The 19,886-nt window shown below is 48.5% G+C and overlaps 1 protein-coding gene across 1 annotated transcript in view; it reads right to left on the bottom strand.

Moving 5' to 3' along the window:
- Nucleotides 1-19,886, bottom strand: part of mepceb (methylphosphate capping enzyme b) — a 53,559-nt gene that overhangs the window by 9,196 nt on the left and 24,477 nt on the right. The window contains exons 3-4 of the mRNA XM_064940886.1: nt 7,280-7,504; nt 4,270-4,378 (exon numbers count right to left, since the gene is read on the bottom strand). Of these exons, the coding sequence (XP_064796958.1) occupies nt 4,270-4,378; nt 7,280-7,504 (334 nt within the window). The remainder of the gene's footprint in view (nt 1-4,269; nt 4,379-7,279; nt 7,505-19,886) is intronic.

Raw genomic sequence — 19,886 nt, 5'->3', positions numbered from 1 at the left:
TTACCTGTATCAGTCAGTAGTCTGTAACAGGTGAAGCCCACAGTAGAGGTGAGGTAACAACACACACACACACACACACACAGTTACCTGTATCAGTCAGTAGTCTGTAACAGGTGAAGCCCACAGTAGAGGTGAGGTAACAACACACACACACACACACAGTTACCTGTATCAGTCAGTAGTCTGTAACAGGTGAAGCCCACAGTAGAGGTGAGGTAACAACACACACACACACACACAGTTACCTGTATCAGTCAGTAGTCTGTAACAGGTGAAGCCCACAGTAGAGGTGAGGTAACAACACACACACACACACACAGTTACCTGTATCAGTCAGTAGTCTGTAACAGGTGAAGCCCACAGTAGAGGTGAGGTAACAACACACACACACACACACAGTTACCTGTATCAGTCAGTAGTCTGTAACAGGTGAAGCCCACAGTAGAGGTGAGGTAACAACACACACACACACACACACAGTTACCTGTATCAGTCAGTAGTCTGTAACAGGTGAAGCCCACAGTAGAGGTGAGGTAACAACACACACACACACACACAGTTACCTGTATCAGTCAGTAGTCTGTAACAGGTGAAGCCCACAGTAGAGGTGAGGTAACAACACACACACACACACACAACAGTTAGAGGTGAGGTAACCTTACCTGTATCAGTCAGTAGTCTGTAACAGGTGAAGCCCACAGTAGAGGTGAGGTAACAACACACACACACACACACAGTTACCTGTATCAGTCAGTAGTCTGTAACAGGTGAAGCCCACAGTAGAGGTGAGGTAACAACACACACACACACACACACAGTTACCTGTATCAGTCAGTAGTCTGTAACAGGTGAAGCCCACAGTAGAGGTGAGGTAACAACACACACACACACACACACAGTTACCTGTATCAGTCAGTAGTCTGTAACAGGTGAAGCCCACAGTAGAGGTGAGGTAACAACACACACACACACACACAGTTACCTGTATCAGTCAGTAGTCTGTAACAGGTGAAGCCCACAGTAGAGGTGAGGTAACAACACACACACACACACACAGTTACCTGTATCAGTCAGTAGTCTGTAACAGGTGAAGCCCACAGTAGAGGTGAGGTAACAACACACACACACACACACACAGTTACCTGTATCAGTCAGTAGTCTGTAACAGGTGAAGCCCACAGTAGAGGTGAGGTAACAACACACACACACACACAGTTACCTGTATCAGTCAGTAGTCTGTAACAGGTGAAGCCCACAGTAGAGGTGAGGTAACAACACACACACACACACACAGTTACCTGTATCAGTCAGTAGTCTGTAACAGGTGAAGCCCACAGTAGAGGTGAGGTAACAACACACACACACACACACACAGTTACCTGTATCAGTCAGTAGTCTGTAACAGGTGAAGCCCACAGTAGAGTAGTCTGTAACAGGTAACAACACACACACACACACACAGTTACCTGTATCAGTCAGTAGTCTGTAACAGGTGAAGCCCACAGTAGAGGTGAGGTAACAACACACACACACACACACACAGTTACCTGTATCAGTCAGTAGTCTGTAACAGGTGAAGCCCACAGTAGAGGTGAGGTAACAACACACACACACACACACAGTTACCTGTATCAGTCAGTAGTCTGTAACAGGTGAAGCCCACAGTAGAGGTGAGGTAACAACACACACACACACACACAGTTACCTGTATCAGTCAGTAGTCTGTAACAGGTGAAGCCCACAGTAGAGGTGAGGTAACAACACACACACACACACACAGTTACCTGTATCAGTCAGTAGTCTGTAACAGGTGAAGCCCACAGTAGAGGTGAGGTAACAACACACACACACACACACAGTTACCTGTATCAGTCAGTAGTCTGTAACAGGTGAAGCCCACAGTAGAGGTGAGGTAACAACACACACACACACACACAGTTACCTGTATCAGTCAGTAGTCTGTAACAGGTGAAGCCCACAGTAGAGGTGAGGTAACAACACACACACACACACACAGTTACCTGTATCAGTCAGTAGTCTGTAACAGGTGAAGCCCACAGTAGAGGTGAGGTAACAACACACACACACACACACACACACAGTTACCTGTATCAGTCAGTAGTCTGTAACAGGTGAAGCCCACAGTAGAGGTGAGGTAACAACACACACACACACACACAGTTACCTGTACAGTTACCTGTATCAGTCAGTAGTCTGTAACAGGTGAAGCCCACAGTAGAGGTGAGGTAACAACACACACACACACACACAGTTACCTGTATCAGTCAGTAGTCTGTAACAGGTGAAGCCCACAGTAGAGGTGAGGTAACAACACACACACACACACAGTTACCTGTATCAGTCAGTAGTCTGTAACAGGTGAAGCCCACAGTAGAGGTGAGGTAACAACACACACACACACACACAGTTACCTGTATCAGTCAGTAGTCTGTAACAGGTGAAGCCCACAGTAGAGGTGAGGTAACAACACACACACACACACACACACACACACAGTTACCTGTATCAGTCAGTAGTCTGTAACAGGTGAAGCCCACAGTAGAGGTGAGGTAACAACACACACACACACACACAGTTACCTGTATCAGTCAGTAGTCTGTAACAGGTGAAGCCCACAGTAGAGGTGAGGTAACAACACACACACACACACAGTTACCTGTATCAGTCAGTAGTCTGTAACAGGTGAAGCCCACAGTAGAGGTGAGGTAACAACACACACACACACACACAGTTACCTGTATCAGTCAGTAGTCTGTAACAGGTGAAGCCCACAGTAGAGGTGAGGTAACAACACACACACACACACAGTTACCTGTATCAGTCAGTAGTCTGTAACAGGTGAAGCCCACAGTAGAGGTGAGGTAACAACACACACACACACACACAGTTACCTGTATCAGTCAGTAGTCTGTAACAGGTGAAGCCCACAGTAGAGGTGAGGTAACAACACACACACACACACACAGTTACCTGTATCAGTCAGTAGTCTGTAACAGGTGAAGCCCACAGTAGAGGTGAGGTAACAACACACACACACACACAGTTACCTGTATCAGTCAGTAGTCTGTAACAGGTGAAGCCCACAGTAGAGGTGAGGTAACAACACACACACACACACACAGTTACCTGTATCAGTCAGTAGTCTGTAACAGGTGAAGCCCACAGTAGAGGTGAGGTAACAAGCCCACACACACACACACACAGTTACCTGTATCAGTCAGTAGTCTGTAACAGGTGAAGCCCACAGTAGAGGTGAGGTAACAACACACACACACACACAGTTACCTGTATCAGTCAGTAGTCTGTAACAGGTGAAGCCCACAGTAGAGGTGAGGTAACAACACACACACACACACACACACAGTTACCTGTATCAGTCAGTAGTCTGTAACAGGTGAAGCCCACAGTAGAGGTGAGGTAACAACACACACACACACACAGTTACCTGTATCAGTCAGTAGTCTGTAACAGGTGAAGCCCACAGTAGAGGTGAGGTAACAACACACACACACACACAGTTACCTGTATCAGTCAGTAGTCTGTAACAGGTGAAGCCCACAGTAGAGGTGAGGTAACAACACACACACACACACACACAGTTACCTGTATCAGTCAGTAGTCTGTAACAGGTGAAGCCCACAGTAGAGGTGAGGTAACAACACACACACACACACAGTTACCTGTATCAGTCAGTAGTCTGTAACAGGTGAAGCCCACAGTAGAGGTGAGGTAACAACACACACACACACACAGTTACCTGTATCAGTCAGTAGTCTGTAACAGGTGAAGCCCACAGTAGAGGTGAGGTAACAACACACACACACACACAGTTACCTGTATCAGTCAGTAGTCTGTAACAGGTGAAGCCCACAGTAGAGGTGAGGTAACAACACACACACAGTTACCTGTATCAGTCAGTAGTCTGTAACAGGTGAAGCCCACAGTAGAGGTGAGGTAACAACACACACACAGTTACCTGTATCAGTCAGTAGTCTGTAACCCAGGTGAAGCCCACAGTTAGTATCAGTCAGTAGTTACCTGTATCAGTGTCTGTAAGCCCACAGGTAACAACACACACACACACACACAGTTACCTGTATCAGTCAGTAGTCTGTAACAGGTGAAGCCCACAGTAGAGGTGAGGTAACAACACACACACACAGTTACCTGTATCAGTCAGTAGTCTGTAACAGGTGAAGCCCACAGTAGAGGTGAGGTAACAACACACACACACACACACACAGTTACCTGTATCAGTCAGTAGTCTGTAACAGGTGAAGCCCACAGTAGAGGTGAGGTAACAGCAGAAGTTGTCAGGTCTCAGTCTGATATCGCAGTAGTTCCTGTACGTCGTCTCCTAGGAAACACAACACATGCTGATGTCATACACTGTAGAAGTTCCAAACACCTTTCTGCTTCCTGGTATCCCTGGGTGTTGGGGTCCCTGGGTATTGGGATCCCTGGTGTTGGGATCCCTGGGTGTTGGGATCCCTGGGTGTTGGGATCCCTGGGTGTTGGGATCCCTGGTGTTGGGATCCCTGGTGTTGGGATCCCTGGTGTTGGGATCCCTGGTGTTGGGATCCCTGGTATTGGGGTCCCTGGTATTGGGGTCCCTGGGTGTTGGGATCCCTGGTGTTGGGATCCCTGGTGTTGGGATCCCTGGTATTGGGGTCCCTGGGTGTTGGGATCCCTGGTGTTGGGATCCCTGGTGTTGGGATCCCTGGTGTTGGGATCCCTGGTGTTGGGATCCCTGGTGTTGGGATCCCTGGTATTGGGATCCCTGGTATTGGGATCCCTGTACGATCAACCTGGACTCAAGTCAGCTGATGTCTATAGCTCCCTGTGTGTGTGTGTGTGTGTGTGTGTGTACCGTGATGGTGTGTGTGTGTGTACCGTGATGGTGTGTGTGTGTGTGTACCGTGATGGTGTGTGTGTGTACCGTGATGGTGTGTGTGTGTGTGTGTGTACCGTGATGGTGTGTGTGTGTACCGTGATGGAGTGTGTGTGTGTGTGTGTGTACCGTGATGGAGTGTGTGTGTGTGTGTGTGTGTGTACCGTGATGGAGTGTGTGTGTGTGTGTACCGTGATGGAGTGTGTGTGTGTGTGTGTGTACCGTGATGGTGTGTGTGCGCATGTACCGTGATGGTGTGTGTGCGCGTGTACCGTGATGGTGTGTGTACCGTGATGGTGTGTGTGTGTGTGTACCGTGATGGTGTGTGTGTGTGTGTACCATGATGGTGTGTGTGTGTACCGTGATGGTGTGTGTGTGTGTACCGTGATGGTGTGTGTGTGTGTGTACCGTGATGGTGTGTGTGTGTGTGTACCGTGATGGTGTGTGTGTGCGTGTACCGTGATGGTGTGTGTGGGCGTGTACCGTGATGGTGTGTGTGTGTGTGTGTGTACCGTGATGGTGTGTGTGGGCGTGTACCGTGATGGTGTGTGTGGGCGTGTACCGTGATGGTGTGTGTGTGTGTGTGTGTACCGTGATGGTGTGTGTGTGTGTGTACCGTGATGGTGTGTGTGTGTGTGTACCTTGATGTTGTGTGTGTGTGTGTGTGTGTACCTTGATGGTGTGTGTGTGTGTGTGTGTGTACCTTGATGGTGTGTGTGTGTACCGTGATGGTTTGTGTGTGTGTACCGTGATGGTGTGTGTGTGTGTGTGTGTACCGTGATGGTGTGTGTGTGTGTGTACCGTGATGGTGTGTGTGTGTGTGTACCGTGATGGTGTGTGTGTGTGTGTGTACCGTGATGGTGTGTGTGTGTGTGTGTGTGTGTGTGTGTACCGTGATGGTGTGTGTGTGTGTGTGTGTGTGTGTGTGTTTGTGTGTTTCCCGTGATGGTGTGTGTGTGTGTGTACCTTGATGGTGTGTGTGTGTGTGTACCTTGATGGTGTGTGTGTGTACCTTGATGGTGTGTGTGTGTACCGTGATGGTGTGTGTGTACCGTGATGGTGTGCGTGTGTGTACCGTGATGGTGTGCGTGTGTGTACCGTGATGGTGTGCGTGTGTGTACCGTGATGTGTGCGTGTGTGTACCTTGATGGTGTGTGTGTGTGTGTGTACCGTGATGGTGTGTGTGTATGTGTGTACCGTGATGGTGTGTGTGTGTGTGTACCGTGATGGTGTGTGTGTGTGTGTGTACCGTGATGGTGTGTGTGTGTGTGTACCGTGATGGTGTGTGTGTGTGTGTACCGTGATGGTGTGTGTGTGTGTGTGTACCGTGATGGTGTGTGTGTGTGTGTACCGTGATGGTGTGTGTGTGTGTGTACCGTGATGGTGTGTGTGTACCGTGATGGTGTGTGTGTGTGTACCGTGATGGTGTGTGTGTGTGTGTACCGTGATGGTGTGTGTGTGTGTGTGTACCGTGATGGTGTGTGTGTGTGTGTGTACCGTGATGGTGTATGTGTGTGTGTGGACCGTGATGGTGTGTGTGTGTGTGTACCGTGATGGGGTGTGTGTGTGTACCGTGATGGAGTGTGTGTGTGTGTGTGTGTACCGTGATGGAGTGTGTGTGTGTGTGTGTACCGTGATGGTGTGTGTGTGTGTACAGTGATGGTGTGTGTGTACCTTGATGGTGTGTGTTTGTGTACCGTGATAGGTATGTGTGTGTGTGTGTGTACCGTGATGGTGTGTGTGTGTGTGTGTGTACCGTGATGGTGTGTGTGTGTACCTTGATGGTGTGTGTTTGTGTACTGTGATGGTGTGTGTGTGTGTGTGTGTGTACCGTGATGGTGTGTGTGTGCTCCGTGGTGTGTGTGTACCGTGGTGTGTGTGTGTACCGTGGTGTGTGTGCACCGGGGTGTGTGTGTACCGTGATGGTGTGTGTGTGTTCCGTGGTGTGTGTGTACCGTGGTGTGTGTACCGTGGTGTGTGTGTACCGTGATGGTGTGTGTGTGTTCCGTGGTGTGTGTGTACCGTGGTGTGTGTGTACCGTGGTGTGTGTGCACCGTGGTGTGTGTGCACCGTGGTGTGTGTGCACCGTGGTGTGTGTGTGTACCGTGGTGTGTGTGTGTACCGTGGTGTGTGTGTGCACCGTGGTGTGTGTGTGCACCGTGGTGTGTGTGTACCGTGGTGTGTGTGTACCGTGATGGTGTGTGTGTACCGTGGTGTGTGTGTTCCGTGGTGTGTGTGTTCCGTGGTGTGTGTTCCGTGGTGTGTGTTCCGTGGTGTGTGTTCCGTGGTGTGTGTTCCGTGGTGTGTGTTCCGTGGTGTGTGTTCCGTGGTGTGTGTTCCGTGGTGTGTGTTCCGTGGTGTGTGTACCGTGATGTTCTTGCTGCGGCAGTAGGAGCTCCAGGGTTGTGGTTCCAGGAGGAGAATGCCACCTGGTCGTAGGTGTGTATAGATCTGTCTGAACATTCTGACCACGCCCCCGTCGCCACCGTGCAGTTGGACCCACTTGGTCACGCCCAGACACAGGATGACATCATATCCTGCGGTGACGTCGTCACCATGGGGACATAGTTCTCGGTCCTCCATGTAATCCCCCTAGGAAACAGACAAGGGTAAGAACACACTGGTAAAACTGTGACGGGGTGTTAAGTATTGGGGAGGGTTAGGGTTAAATTAAGGATTGGGGAGGGTTGGGGTTAAATTAAGGATTGGGGAGGGTTGGGGTTAAATTAAGGATTGGGGAGGGTTGGGGTTAAATTAAGGATTGGGGAGGGTTGGGGTTAAATTAAGGATTGGGGAGGGTTGGGGTTAAATTAAGGATTGGGGAGGGTTGGGGTTAAATTAAGGATTGGGGAGGGTTAGGGTTAAATTAAGGATTGGGGAGGGTTAGGGTTAAATTAAGGATTGGGGAGGGTTAGGGTTAAATTAAGGATTGGGGAGGGTTGGGGTTAAATTAAGTATTGGGGAGGGTTAGGGTTAAATTAAGGATTGGGGAGGGTTGGGGTTAAATTAAGGATTGGGGAGGGTTGGGGTTAAATTAAGGATTGGGGAGGGTTAGGGTTAAATTAAGGATTGGGGAGGGTTAGGGTTAAATTAAGGATTGGGGAGGGTTAGGGTTAAATTAAGGATTGGGGAGGGTTAGGGTTAAATTAAGGATTGGGGAGGGTTAGGGTTAAATTAAGGATTGGGGAGGGTTGGGGTTAAATTAAGGATTGGGGAGGGTTAGGGTTAAATTAAGGATTGGGGAGGGTTGGGGTTAAATTAAGGATTGGGGAGGGTTGGGGTTAAATTAAGGATTGGGGAGGGTTGGGGTTAAATTAAGGATTGGGGAGGGTTGGGGTTAAATTAAGGGGGAGGGTTGGGGTTAAATTAAGGATTGGGGAGGGTTGGGGTTAAATTAAGGATTGGGGAGGGTTAGGGTTAAATTAAGGATTGGGGAGGGTTGGGGTTAAATTAAGGATTGGGGAGGGTTGGGGTTAAATTAAGGATTGGGGAGGGTTGGGGTTAAATTAAGGATTGGGGAGGGTTGGGGTTAAATTAAGGATTGGGGAGGGTTGGGGTTAAATTAAGGATTGGGGAGGGTTGGGGTTAAATTAAGGATTGGGGAGGGTTGGGGTTAAATTAAGGATTGGGGAGGGTTAGGGTTAAATTAAGGATTGGGGAGGGTTGGGGTTAAATTAAGGATTGGGGAGGGTTAGGGTTAAATTAAGGATTGGGGAGGGTTGGGGTTAAATTAAGGATTGGGGAGGGTTGGGGTTAAATTAAGTATTGGGGAGGGTTGGGGTTAAATTAAGGATTGGGGAGGGTTGGGGTTAAATTAAGGATTGGGGAGGGTTAGGGTTAAATTAAGGATTGGGGAGGGTTAGGGTTAAATTAAGGATTGGGGAGGGTTGGGGTTAAATTAAGGATTGGGGAGGGTTAGGGTTAAATTAAGGATTGGGGAGGGTTAGGGTTAAATTAAGGATTGGGGAGGGTTAGGGTTAAATTAAGGATTGGGGAGGGTTGGGGTTAAATTAAGGATTGGGGAGGGTTGGGGTTAAATTAAGGATTGGGGAGGGTTAGGGTTAAATTAAGGATTGGGGAGGTTTAGGGTTAAATTAAGGATTGGGGAGGGTTGGGGTTAAATTAAGGATTGGGGAGGGTTGGGGTTAAATTAAGGATTGGGGAGGGTTAGGGTTAAATTAAGGATTGGGGAGGGTTAGGGTTAAATTAAGGATTGGGGAGGGTTGGGGTTAAATTAAGTATTGGGGAGGGTTAGGGTTAAATTAAGGATTGGGGAGGGTTGGGGTTAAATTAAGTATTGGGGAGGGTTGGGGTTAAATTAAGTATTGGGGAGGGTTGGGGTTAAATTAAGTATTGGGGAGGGTTGGGGTTAAATTAAGTATTGGGGAGGGTTGGGGTTAAATTAAGTATTGGGGAGGGTTGGGGTTAAATTAAGGATTAGGGAGGGGAAACCGAGTGGAAACGTCACCACAAGGTAACAGTGCCAACCTAAAGAGTAGGGGTTAGAGAGTAGGGGTTAGAGTGTAGAGAGTAGGGGTTAGAGAGTAGGGAGTAGTGGCTAGAGAGTAGAGAGTAGGGGATAGAGAGTAGAGAGTAGAGAGTAGGGGTTAGAGAGTAGGGGCTAGAGAGTAGAGAGTAGGGGATAGAGAGTAGAGAGTAGAGAGTAGGGGTTAGAGAGTAGGGGCTAGAGAGTATAGAGTAGTAGATAGAGAGTAGAGAGTAGAGAGTAGGGGTTAGAGAGTAGGGGCTAGAGAGTAGAGAGTAGGGGATAGAGAGTTGGGGTTAGAGAGTAGAGAGTAGTGGTTAGAGAGTAGAGAGTAGGGGTTAGAAAGTAGAGAGTAGTGGCTAGAGAGTAGAGAGTATGGGTAAGAGAGTAGAGAGTAGGGGTTAGAGAGTAGTGGCTAGAGAGTAGGGGTTAGAGAGTAGAGAGTAGGGGTTAGAGAGTAGAGGCTAGAGAGTAGAGAGTAGGGGTTAGAGAGTAGAGGCTAGAGAGTAGAGAGTAGGGGTTAGAGAGTAGAGAGTAGGGGTTAGAGAGTAGAGGCTAGAGAGTAGAGAGTAGGGGTTAGAGAGTAGAGGCTAGAGAGTAGAGAGTAGGGGTTAGAGAGTAGAGGCTAGAGAGTAGAGAGTAGGGGTTAGAGAGTAGAGAGTAGGGGTTAGAGAGTAGAGGCTAGAGAGTAGAGAGTAGGGGTTAGAGAGTAGAGGCTAGAGAGTAGAGAGTAGGGGTTAGAGAGTAGAGGCTAGAGAGTAGGGGTTAGAGAGCAGAGAGTAGGGGTTAGAGAGTAGGAGAGAGAGTAGAGAGTTGGGGTTAGAGAGTAGAGAGTAGTGGTTAAGGAGTAGAGAGTAGGGGTTAGAGAGTAGGGGTAAGAGAGTAGGGGTTAGAGAGTAGAGAGTAGTGGTTAGAGAGTAGAGAGTAGGGGTTAGAAAGTAGAGAGTAGTGGCTAGAGAGTAGAGAGGAGGGGAAAGAGAGTAGGGGTTAGAGAGTAGAGAGTAGTGGCTAGAGAGTAGGGGTTAGAGAGCAGAGAGTAGGGGTTAGAGAGTAGGGGTTAGAGAGTAGGGGTTAGAGAGTAGGGGTTAGAGTGTAGATAGTAGGGGTTAGAGTGTAGAGAGTAGGGGTTAGAGTGTAGAGAGTAGGGGTTAGAGTGTAGAGAGTTGGGGTTAGAGAGTAGTGGTTAAGGAGTAGAGAGTAGTGGCTAGAGAGTAGAGAGTAGGGGTTAGAGAGTAGGGGATAGAGAGTAAGGGTAAGAGAGTAGGGGTTAGGGAGTAGAGAGTAGTGGTTAGAGAGTAGAGAGTAGGGGTTAGAAAGTAGAGAGTAGTGGCTAGAGAGTAGAGAGGAGGGGTAAGAGAGTAGGGGTTAGAGAGTAGAGAGTAGTGGTTAGAGAGTAGAGAGTAGGGGTTAGAAAGTAGAGAGAAGTGGCTAGAGAGTAGAGAGGAGGGGAAAGAGAGTAGGGGTTAGAGAGTAGAGAGTAGTGGCTAGAGAGTAGGGGTTAGAGAGTAGAGAGTAGGGGTTAGAGAGTAGTGGCTAGAGAGTAGGGGTTAGAGAGTAGAGAGTAGGGGTTAGAGAGTAGAGAGTAGTGTCTAGAGAGTAGGGGTTAGAGAGTAGAGAGTAGGGGTTAGAGAGTAGTGGCTAGAGAGTAGAGAGTAGGGGTTAGAGAGTAGAGGCTAGAGAGTAGAGAGTAGGGGTTAGAGAGTAGAGGCTAGAGAGTAGGGGTTAGAGAGTAGAGGCTAGAGAGTAGAGAGTAGGGGTAAGAGAGTAGGGGTTAGAGAGTAGAGAGTAGGGGTTAGAGAGTAGAGAGTAGGGGTTAGAGAGTAGGAGTTAGAGAGTAGAGAGTATAGGTTAGAGAGTAGAGAGTTGGGGTTAGAGAGTAGAGAGTAGTGGTTAGAGAGTAGAGAGTAGTGGCAAGAGAGTAGAGAGTAGGGGTACGAGAGTAGGGGTTAGGGAGTAGGGGTTAGAAAGTAGAGAGTAGTGGCTAGAGAGTAGAGAGTAGGGGTTAGAAAGTAGAGAGAAGTGGCTAGAGAGTAGGGGTTAGAGAGTAGAGAGTAGGGGTTAGAGAGTAGTGGCTAGAGAGTAGAGAGTAGGGGTTAGAGAGTAGAGAGTAGGGGTTAGAAAGTAGAGAGTAGTGGCTAGAGAGTAGAGAGTAGTGGTTAGAGAGTAGAGAGTAGGGGTTAGAAAGTAGAGAGTAGGGTTAGAGAGTAGAGAGTAGTGGTTAGAGACTAGAGAGTAGGGGTTAGAAAGTAGAGAGAAGTGGCTAGAGAGTAGGGGTTAGAGAGTAGAGTAGGGGTTAGAGAGTAGGGGTTAGAGAGTAGAGAGTAGGGGTTAGAGAGTAGAGAGTAGTGTCTAGAGAGTAGGGGTTAGAGAGTAGAGTAGGGGTTAGAGAGTAGGGGTTAGAGAGTAGAGAGTAGGGGTTAGAGAGTAGAGAGTAGTGTCTAGAGAGTAGGGGTTAGAGAGTAGAGAGTAGGGGTTAGAGAGTAGTGGCTAGAGAGTAGAGAGTAGGGGTTAGAGAGTAGAGAGTAGGGGTTAGAGAGTAGAGGCTAGAGAGTAGAGAGTAGGGGTTAGAGAGTAGAGGCTAGAGAGTAGAGAGTAGGGGTTAGAGAGTAGAGGCTAGAGAGTAGAGAGTAGGGGTTAGAGAGTAGAGGCTAGAGAGTAGGGGTAAGAGAGTAGGGGTTAGAGAGTAGAGAGTAGGGGTTAGAGAGCAGAGAGTAGGGGTTAGAGAGTAGGAGTTAGAGAGTAGAGAGTATAGGTTAGAGAGTAGAGAGTTGGGGTTAGAGAGTAGAGAGTAGTGGTTAAGGAGTAGAGAGTAGGAGTTAGAGAGTAGGGGTTAGAGTAGAGAGTAGGAGTTAGAGAGTAGGGGTTAGAGTAGAGAGTAGGGGTTAGAGAGTAGGGGTTAGAGAGTAGGGGTTAGAGTGTAGAGAGTAGGGGTTAGAGAGTAGAGAGTTGGGGTTAGAGAGTAGTGGTTAAGGAGTAGAGAGTAGTGGCTAGAGAGTAGAGAGTAGGGGTTAGAGAGTAGGGGGTAGAGAGTAGGGGATAGAGAGTAGGGGTAAGAGAGTAGGGGTTAGAGAGTAGAGAGTAGGGGTAAGAGAGTAGGGGTTAGAGAGTAGAGAGTAGTGGTTAGAGAGTAGAGAGTAGTGGCTAGAGAGTAGGGGTACGAGAGTAGGGGTTAGAGAGTAGAGAGTAGTGGTTAGAGAGTAGAGAGTAGGGGTTAGAGAGTAGAGAGTAGTGGTTAGAGAGTAGAGAGTAGTGGCTAGAGAGTAGAGAGTAGTGGCTAGAGAGTAGAGAGTAGGGGCTAGAGAGTAGGGGTTAGAGAGTAGAGAGTAGTGGTTAGAGAGTAGAGGCTAGAGAGTAGAGAGTAGGGGTTAGAGAATAGGGAGTAGTGGTTAGAGAGTAGGGGTTAGAGAGTAGGAGTTAGAGAGTAGGGGTTAGAGAGTAGAGAGTATAGGTTAAGGAGTAGAGCATAGGGGTTAGAGAGTAGAGAGTATAGGTTAAGGAGTAGAGCATAGGGGTTAGAGAGTAGGGGTAATAGAGCAGAGAGTAGGGGTAAGGGAGTAGAGAGTAGGGGTTAGAGAGTAGAGAGTAGGGGTTAGAGAGTAGGGGTTAGAGAGTAGAGAGTAGGGGTAAGAGAGTAGGGGTTAGAGAGTAGAGAGTAGGGGTTAGAGAGTCGGGGTTAGAGAGTAGAGAGTAGGGGTTAGAGAGTAGGGGTTAGAGAGTAGAGATAAGAGAGTAGGGGTTAGAGAATAGAGAGTAGGGATAAGAGAGTAGGGGTTAGAGAATAGAGAGTAGGGGTTTGAGAGTAGAGAGTAGGGGTTAGAGAGTAGAGAGTAGGGGTTAGAGAGTAGAGAGTAGGGGTTGGAGAGTATAGAGTAGTGGTTAGAGAATAGAGAGTAGGGGTTAGAGAGTAGGGGTACGAGAGCAGAGAGTAGGGGTTAGAGAGTAGAGAGTAGGGGTTAGAGAGTAGAGAGTAGGGGTTAGAGAGTAGAGAGTAGGGGTTAGAGAGTAGAGGTTAGAGAGTAGAGAGTATGGGTTAGAGAGTAGAGGTTAGAGATAGAGAGTAGGGGTTAGAGAGTAGAGAGTAGGGGTTGGAGAGTAGGGGTTGGAGAGTAGAGAGTAGGGGTTGGAGAGTAGGGGTTGGAGAGTAGGGGTTAGAGAGTAGGGGTTGGAGAGTAGAGAGTAGGGGTTAGAGTGTAGGGGTTAGAGAGTAGGGGTAAGAGAGTAGAGAGTAGGGGTAAGAGAGTAGAGAGTAGGGGTTGGAGAGTAGGGGTTAGAGAGTAGGGGTTAGAGAGTAGTGGTTGGAGAGTAGGGGTTAGAGAGTAGGGGTTAGAGAGTAGGGGTTAGAGAGTAGGGGTTGGAGATTAGGGGTTGGAGAGTAGGGGTTAGAGAGTAGGGGTTAGAGAGTAGGGGTTAGAGAGTAGGGGTTAGAGAGTAGGGGTTAGAGAGTAGGGGTTAGAGAGTAGGGGTTAGAGAGTAGGGGTTGGAGATTTGGGGTTGGAGATTTGGGGTTGAGAGTAGGGGTTGGAGAGTAGGGGTTAGAGAGTAGGGGTTAGAGAGTAGGGGTTAGAGAGTAGGGGTTAGAGAGTAGGGGTTGGAGAGTAGGGGTTAGAGAGTAGGGGTTAGAGAGTAGGGGTTAGAGAGTAGTGGTTAGAGAGTAGTGGTTAGAGAGTAGGGGTTAGAGAGTAGTGGTTAGAGATTAGGGGTTGGAGATTAGGGGTTGGAGAGTAGGGGTTGGAGATTTGGGGTTGAGAGTAGGGGTTAGAGAGTAGGGGTTGGAGAGTAGGGGTTAGAGAGTAGGGGTTGGAGAGTAGGGGTTAGAGAGTAGGGGTTAGAGAGTAGGGGTTAGAGAGTAGAGAGTAGGGGTTAGAGAGTAGAGAGTATGGGTTAGAGAGTAGAGAGTATGGGTTAGAGAGTAGAGGTTAGAGATAGAGAGTAGGGGTTAGAGAGTAGAGAGTAGGGGTTGGAGAGTAGGGGTTGGAGAGTAGGGGTTGGAGAGTAGAGAGTAGGGGTTAGAGTGTAGGGGTTAGAGAGTAGGGGTAAGAGAGTAGAGAGTAGGGGTAAGAGAGTAGAGTGTAGGGGTTGGAGAGTAGGGGTTAGAGAGTAGGGGTTAGAGAGTAGGGGTTGGAGAGTAGGGGTTAGAGAGTAGAGGTTAGAGAGTAGGGGTTAGAGAGTAGGGGTTAGAGAGTAGTGGTTAGAGAGTAGGGGTTAGAGAGTAGAGATAAGAGAGTAGGGGTTAGAGAATAGAGAGTAGGGGTTAGAGAGTAGGGGTTAGAGAGTAGAGAGTAGGGGTAAGAGAGTAGGGGTTAGAGAGTAGAGAGTAGGGGTTAGAGAGTCGGGGTTAGAGAGTAGAGAGTAGGGGTTAGAGAGTAGGGGTTAGAGAGTAGAGATAAGAGAGTAGGGGTTAGAGAATAGAGAGTAGGGATAAGAGAGTAGGGGTTAGAGAATAGAGAGTAGGGGTTTGAGAGTAGAGAGTAGGGGTTAGAGAGTAGAGAGTAGGGGTTAGAGAGTAGAGAGTAGGGGTTGGAGAGTATAGAGTAGTGGTTAGAGAATAGAGAGTAGGGGTTAGAGAGTAGGGGTACGAGAGCAGAGAGTAGGGGTTAGAGAGTAGAGAGTAGGGGTTAGAGAGTAGAGAGTAGGGGTTAGAGAGTAGAGAGTAGGGGTTAGAGAGTAGAGGTTAGAGAGTAGAGTATGGGTTAGAGAGTAGAGGTTAGAGATAGAGAGTAGGGGTTAGAGAGTAGAGAGTAGGGGTTGGAGAGTAGGGGTTGGAGAGTAGAGAGTAGGGGTTGGAGAGTAGGGGTTGGAGAGTAGGGGTTAGAGAGTAGGGGTTGGAGAGTAGAGAGTAGGGGTTAGAGTGTAGGGGTTAGAGAGTAGGGGTAAGAGAGTAGAGAGTAGGGGTAAGAGAGTAGAGAGTAGGGGTTGGAGAGTAGGGGTTAGAGAGTAGGGGTTAGAGAGTAGTGGTTGGAGAGTAGGGGTTAGAGAGTAGGGGTTAGAGAGTAGGGGTTAGAGAGTAGGGGTTGGAGATTAGGGGTTGGAGAGTAGGGGTTAGAGAGTAGGGGTTAGAGAGTAGGGGTTAGAGAGTAGGGGTTAGAGAGTAGGGGTTAGAGAGTAGGGGTTAGAGAGTAGGGGTTAGAGTAGGGGTTGGAGATTTGGGGTTGGAGATTTGGGGTTGAGAGTAGGGGTTGGAGAGTAGGGGTTAGAGAGTAGGGGTTAGAGAGTAGGGTTAGAGAGTAGGGGTTAGAGAGTAGGGGTTGGAGAGTAGGGGTTAGAGAGTAGGGGTTAGAGAGTAGGGGTTAGAGAGTAGTGGTTAGAGAGTAGTGGTTAGAGAGTAGGGGTTAGAGAGTAGGGGTTAGAGATTAGGGGTTGGAGATTAGGGGTTGGAGAGTAGGGGTTGGAGATTTGGGGTTGAGAGTAGGGGTTAGAGAGTAGGGGTTGGAGAGTAGGGGTTAGAGAGTAGGGGTTGGAGAGTAGGGGTTAGAGAGTAGGGGTTAGAGAGTAGGGGTTAGAGAGTAGAGAGTAGGGGTTAGAGAGTAGAGAGTATGGGTTAGAGAGTAGAGAGTATGGGTTAGAGAGTAGAGGTTAGAGATAGAGAGTAGGGGTTAGAGAGTAGAGAGTAGGGGTTGGAGAGTAGGGGTTGGAGAGTAGGGGTTGGAGAGTAGAGAGTAGGGGTTAGAGTGTAGGGGTTAGAGAGTAGGGGTAAGAGAGTAGAGAGTAGGGGTAAGAGAGTAGAGTGTAGGGGTTGGAGAGTAGGGGTTAGAGAGTAGGGGTTAGAGAGTAGGGGTTGGAGAGTAGGGGTTAGAGAGTAGAGGTTAGAGAGTAGGGGTTAGAGAGTAGGGGTTAGAGAGTAGTGGTTAGAGAGTAGGGGTTAGAGAGTAGAGATAAGAGAGTAGGGGTTAGAGAATAGAGAGTAGGGGTTAGAGAGTAGGGGTTAGAGAGTAGAGAGTAGGGGTAAGAGAGTAGGGGTTAGAGAGTAGAGAGTAGGGGTTAGAGAGTCGGGGTTAGAGAGTAGAGAGTAGGGGTTAGAGAGTAGGGGTTAGAGAGTAGAGATAAGAGAGTAGGGGTTAGAGAATAGAGAGTAGGGATAAGAGAGTAGGGGTTAGAGAATAGAGAGTAGGGGTTTGAGAGTAGAGAGTAGGGGTTAGAGAGTAGAGAGTAGGGGTTAGAGAGTAGAGAGTAGGGGTTGGAGAGTATAGAGTAGTGGTTAGAGAATAGAGAGTAGGGGTTAGAGAGTAGGGGTACGAGAGCAGAGAGTAGGGGTTAGAGAGTAGAGAGTAGGGGTTAGAGAGTAGAGAGTAGGGGTTAGAGAGTAGAGAGTAGGGGTTAGAGAGTAGAGGTTAGAGAGTAGAGAGTATGGGTTAGAGAGTAGAGGTTAGAGATAGAGAGTAGGGGTTAGAGAGTAGAGAGTAGGGGTTGGAGAGTAGGGGTTGGAGAGTAGAGAGTAGGGGTTGGAGAGTAGGGGTTGGAGAGTAGGGGTTAGAGAGTAGGGGTTGGAGAGTAGAGAGTAGGGGTTAGAGTGTAGGGGTTAGAGAGTAGGGGTAAGAGAGTAGAGAGTAGGGGTAAGAGAGTAGAGAGTAGGGGTTGGAGAGTAGGGGTTAGAGAGTAGGGGTTAGAGAGTAGTGGTTGGAGAGTAGGGGTTAGAGAGTAGGGGGTTAGAGAGTAGGGGTTAGAGAGTAGGGGTTGGAGATTAGGGGTTGGAGAGTAGGGGTTAGAGAGTAGGGGTTAGAGAGTAGGGGTTAGAGAGTAGGGGTTAGAGAGTAGGGGTTAGAGAGTAGGGGTTAGAGAGTAGGGGTTAGAGAGTAGGGGTTGGAGATTTGGGGTTGGAGATTTGGGGTTGAGAGTAGGGGTTGGAGAGTAGGGGTTAGAGAGTAGGGGTTAGAGAGTAGGGGTTAGAGAGTAGGGGTTAGAGAGTAGGGGTTGGAGAGTAGGGGTTAGAGAGTAGGGGTTAGAGAGTAGGGGTTAGAGAGTAGTGGTTAGAGAGTAGTGGTTAGAGAGTAGGGGTTAGAGAGTAGTGGTTAGAGATTAGGGGTTGGAGATTAGGGGTTGGAGAGTAGGGGTTGGAGATTTGGGGTTGAGAGTAGGGGTTAGAGAGTAGGGGTTGGAGAGTAGGGGTTAGAGAGTAGGGGTTGGAGAGTAGGGGTTAGAGAGTAGGGGTTAGAGAGTAGGGGTTAGAGAGTAGAGAGTAGGGGTTAGAGAGTAGAGAGTATGGGTTAGAGAGTAGAGAGTATGGGTTAGAGAGTAGAGGTTAGAGATAGAGAGTAGGGGTTAGAGAGTAGAGAGTAGGGGTTGGAGAGTAGGGGTTGGAGAGTAGGGGTTGGAGAGTAGAGAGTAGGGGTTAGAGTGTAGGGGTTAGAGAGTAGGGGTAAGAGAGTAGAGAGTAGGGGTAAGAGAGTAGAGTGTAGGGGTTGGAGAGTAGGGGTTAGAGAGTAGGGGTTAGAGAGTAGGGGTTGGAGAGTAGGGGTTAGAGAGTAGAGGTTAGAGAGTAGGGGTTAGAGAGTAGGGGTTAGAGAGTAGTGGTTAGAGAGTAGGGGTTAGAGAGTAGAGATAAGAGAGTAGGGGTTAGAGAATAGAGAGTAGGGGTTAGAGAGTAGGGGTTAGAGAGTAGAGAGTAGGGGTAAGAGAGTAGGGGTTAGAGAGTAGAGAGTAGGGGTTAGAGAGTCGGGGTTAGAGAGTAGAGAGTAGGGGTTAGAGTAGGGGTTAGAGAGTAGAGATAAGAGAGTAGGGGTTAGAGAATAGAGAGTAGGGATAAGAGAGTAGGGGTTAGAGAATAGAGAGTAGGGGTTTGAGAGTAGAGAGTAGGGGTTAGAGAGTAGAGAGTAGGGGTTAGAGAGTAGAGAGTAGGGGTTGGAGAGTATAGAGTAGTGGTTAGAGAATAGAGAGTAGGGGTTAGAGAGTAGGGGTACGAGAGCAGAGAGTAGGGGTTAGAGAGTAGAGAGTAGGGGTTAGAGAGTAGAGAGTAGGGGTTAGAGAGTAGAGAGTAGGGGTTAGAGAGTAGAGGTTAGAGAGTAGAGAGTATGGGTTAGAGAGTAGAGGTTAGAGATAGAGTAGGGGTTAGAGAGTAGAGAGTAGGGGTTGGAGAGTAGGGGTTGGAGAGTAGAGAGTAGGGGTTGGAGAGTAGGGGTTGGAGAGTAGGGGTTAGAGAGTAGGGGTTGGAGAGTAGAGAGTAGGGGTTAGAGTGTAGGGGTTAGAGAGTAGGGGTAAGAGAGTAGAGAGTAGGGGTAAGAGAGTAGAGAGTAGGGGTTGGAGAGTAGGGGTTAGAGAGTAGGGGTTAGAGAGTAGTGGTTGGAGAGTAGGGGTTAGAGAGTAGGGGTTAGAGAGTAGGGGTTAGAGAGTAGGGGTTGGAGATTAGGGGTTGGAGAGTAGGGGTTAGAGAGTAGGGGTTAGAGAGTAGGGGTTAGAGAGTAGGGGTTAGAGAGTAGGGGTTAGAGAGTAGGGGTTAGAGAGTAGGGGTTAGAGAGTAGGGGTTGGAGATTTGGGGTTGGAGATTTGGGGTTGAGAGTAGGGGTTGGAGAGTAGGGGTTAGAGAGTAGGGGTTAGAGAGTAGGGGTTAGAGAGTAGGGGTTAGAGAGTAGGGGTTGGAGAGTAGGGGTTAGAGAGTAGGGGTTAGAGAGTAGGGGTTAGAGAGTAGTGGTTAGAGAGTAGTGGTTAGAGAGTAGGGGTTAGAGAGTAGTGGTTAGAGATTAGGGGTTGGAGATTAGGGGTTGGAGAGTAGGGGTTGGAGATTTGGGGTTGAGAGTAGGGGTTAGAGAGTAGGGGTTGGAGAGTAGGGGTTAGAGAGTAGGGGTTGGAGAGTAGGGGTTAGAGAGTAGGGGTTAGAGAGTAGGGGTTAGAGAGTAGAGAGTAGGGGTTAGAGAGTAGAGAGTATGGGTTAGAGAGTAGAGAGTATGGGTTAGAGAGTAGAGGTTAGAGATAGAGAGTAGGGGTTAGAGAGTAGAGAGTAGGGGTTGGAGAGTAGGGGTTGGAGAGTAGGGGTTGGAGAGTAGAGAGTAGGGGTTAGAGTGTAGGGGTTAGAGAGTAGGGGTAAGAGAGTAGAGAGTAGGGGTAAGAGAGTAGAGTGTAGGGGTTGGAGAGTAGGGGTTAGAGAGTAGGGGTTAGAGAGTAGGGGTTGGAGAGTAGGGGTTAGAGAGTAGAGGTTAGAGAGTAGGGGTTAGAGAGTAGGGGTTAGAGAGTAGTGGTTAGAGAGTAGGGGTTAGAGAGTAGAGATAAGAGAGTAGGGGTTAGAGAATAGAGAGTAGGGGTTAGAGAGTAGGGGTTAGAGAGTAGAGAGTAGGGGTAAGAGAGTAGGGGTTAGAGAGTAGAGAGTAGGGGTTAGAGAGTCGGGGTTAGAGAGTAGAGAGTAGGGGTTAGAGAGTAGGGGTTAGATAGTAGAGATAAGAGAGTAGGGGTTAGAGAATAGAGAGTAGGGATAAGAGAGTAGGGGTTAGAGAATAGAGAGTAGGGGTTTGAGAGTAGAGAGTAGGGGTTAGAGAGTAGAGAGTAGGGGTTAGAGAGTAGAGA

Source organism: Oncorhynchus masou, chromosome 27 (assembly GCF_036934945.1).
Source record: "Oncorhynchus masou masou isolate Uvic2021 chromosome 27, UVic_Omas_1.1, whole genome shotgun sequence".
NCBI classification, from domain to species: Eukaryota; Metazoa; Chordata; class Actinopteri; order Salmoniformes; family Salmonidae; genus Oncorhynchus; species Oncorhynchus masou.
This window is presented reverse-complemented; position numbering and strand designations above follow the sequence as displayed.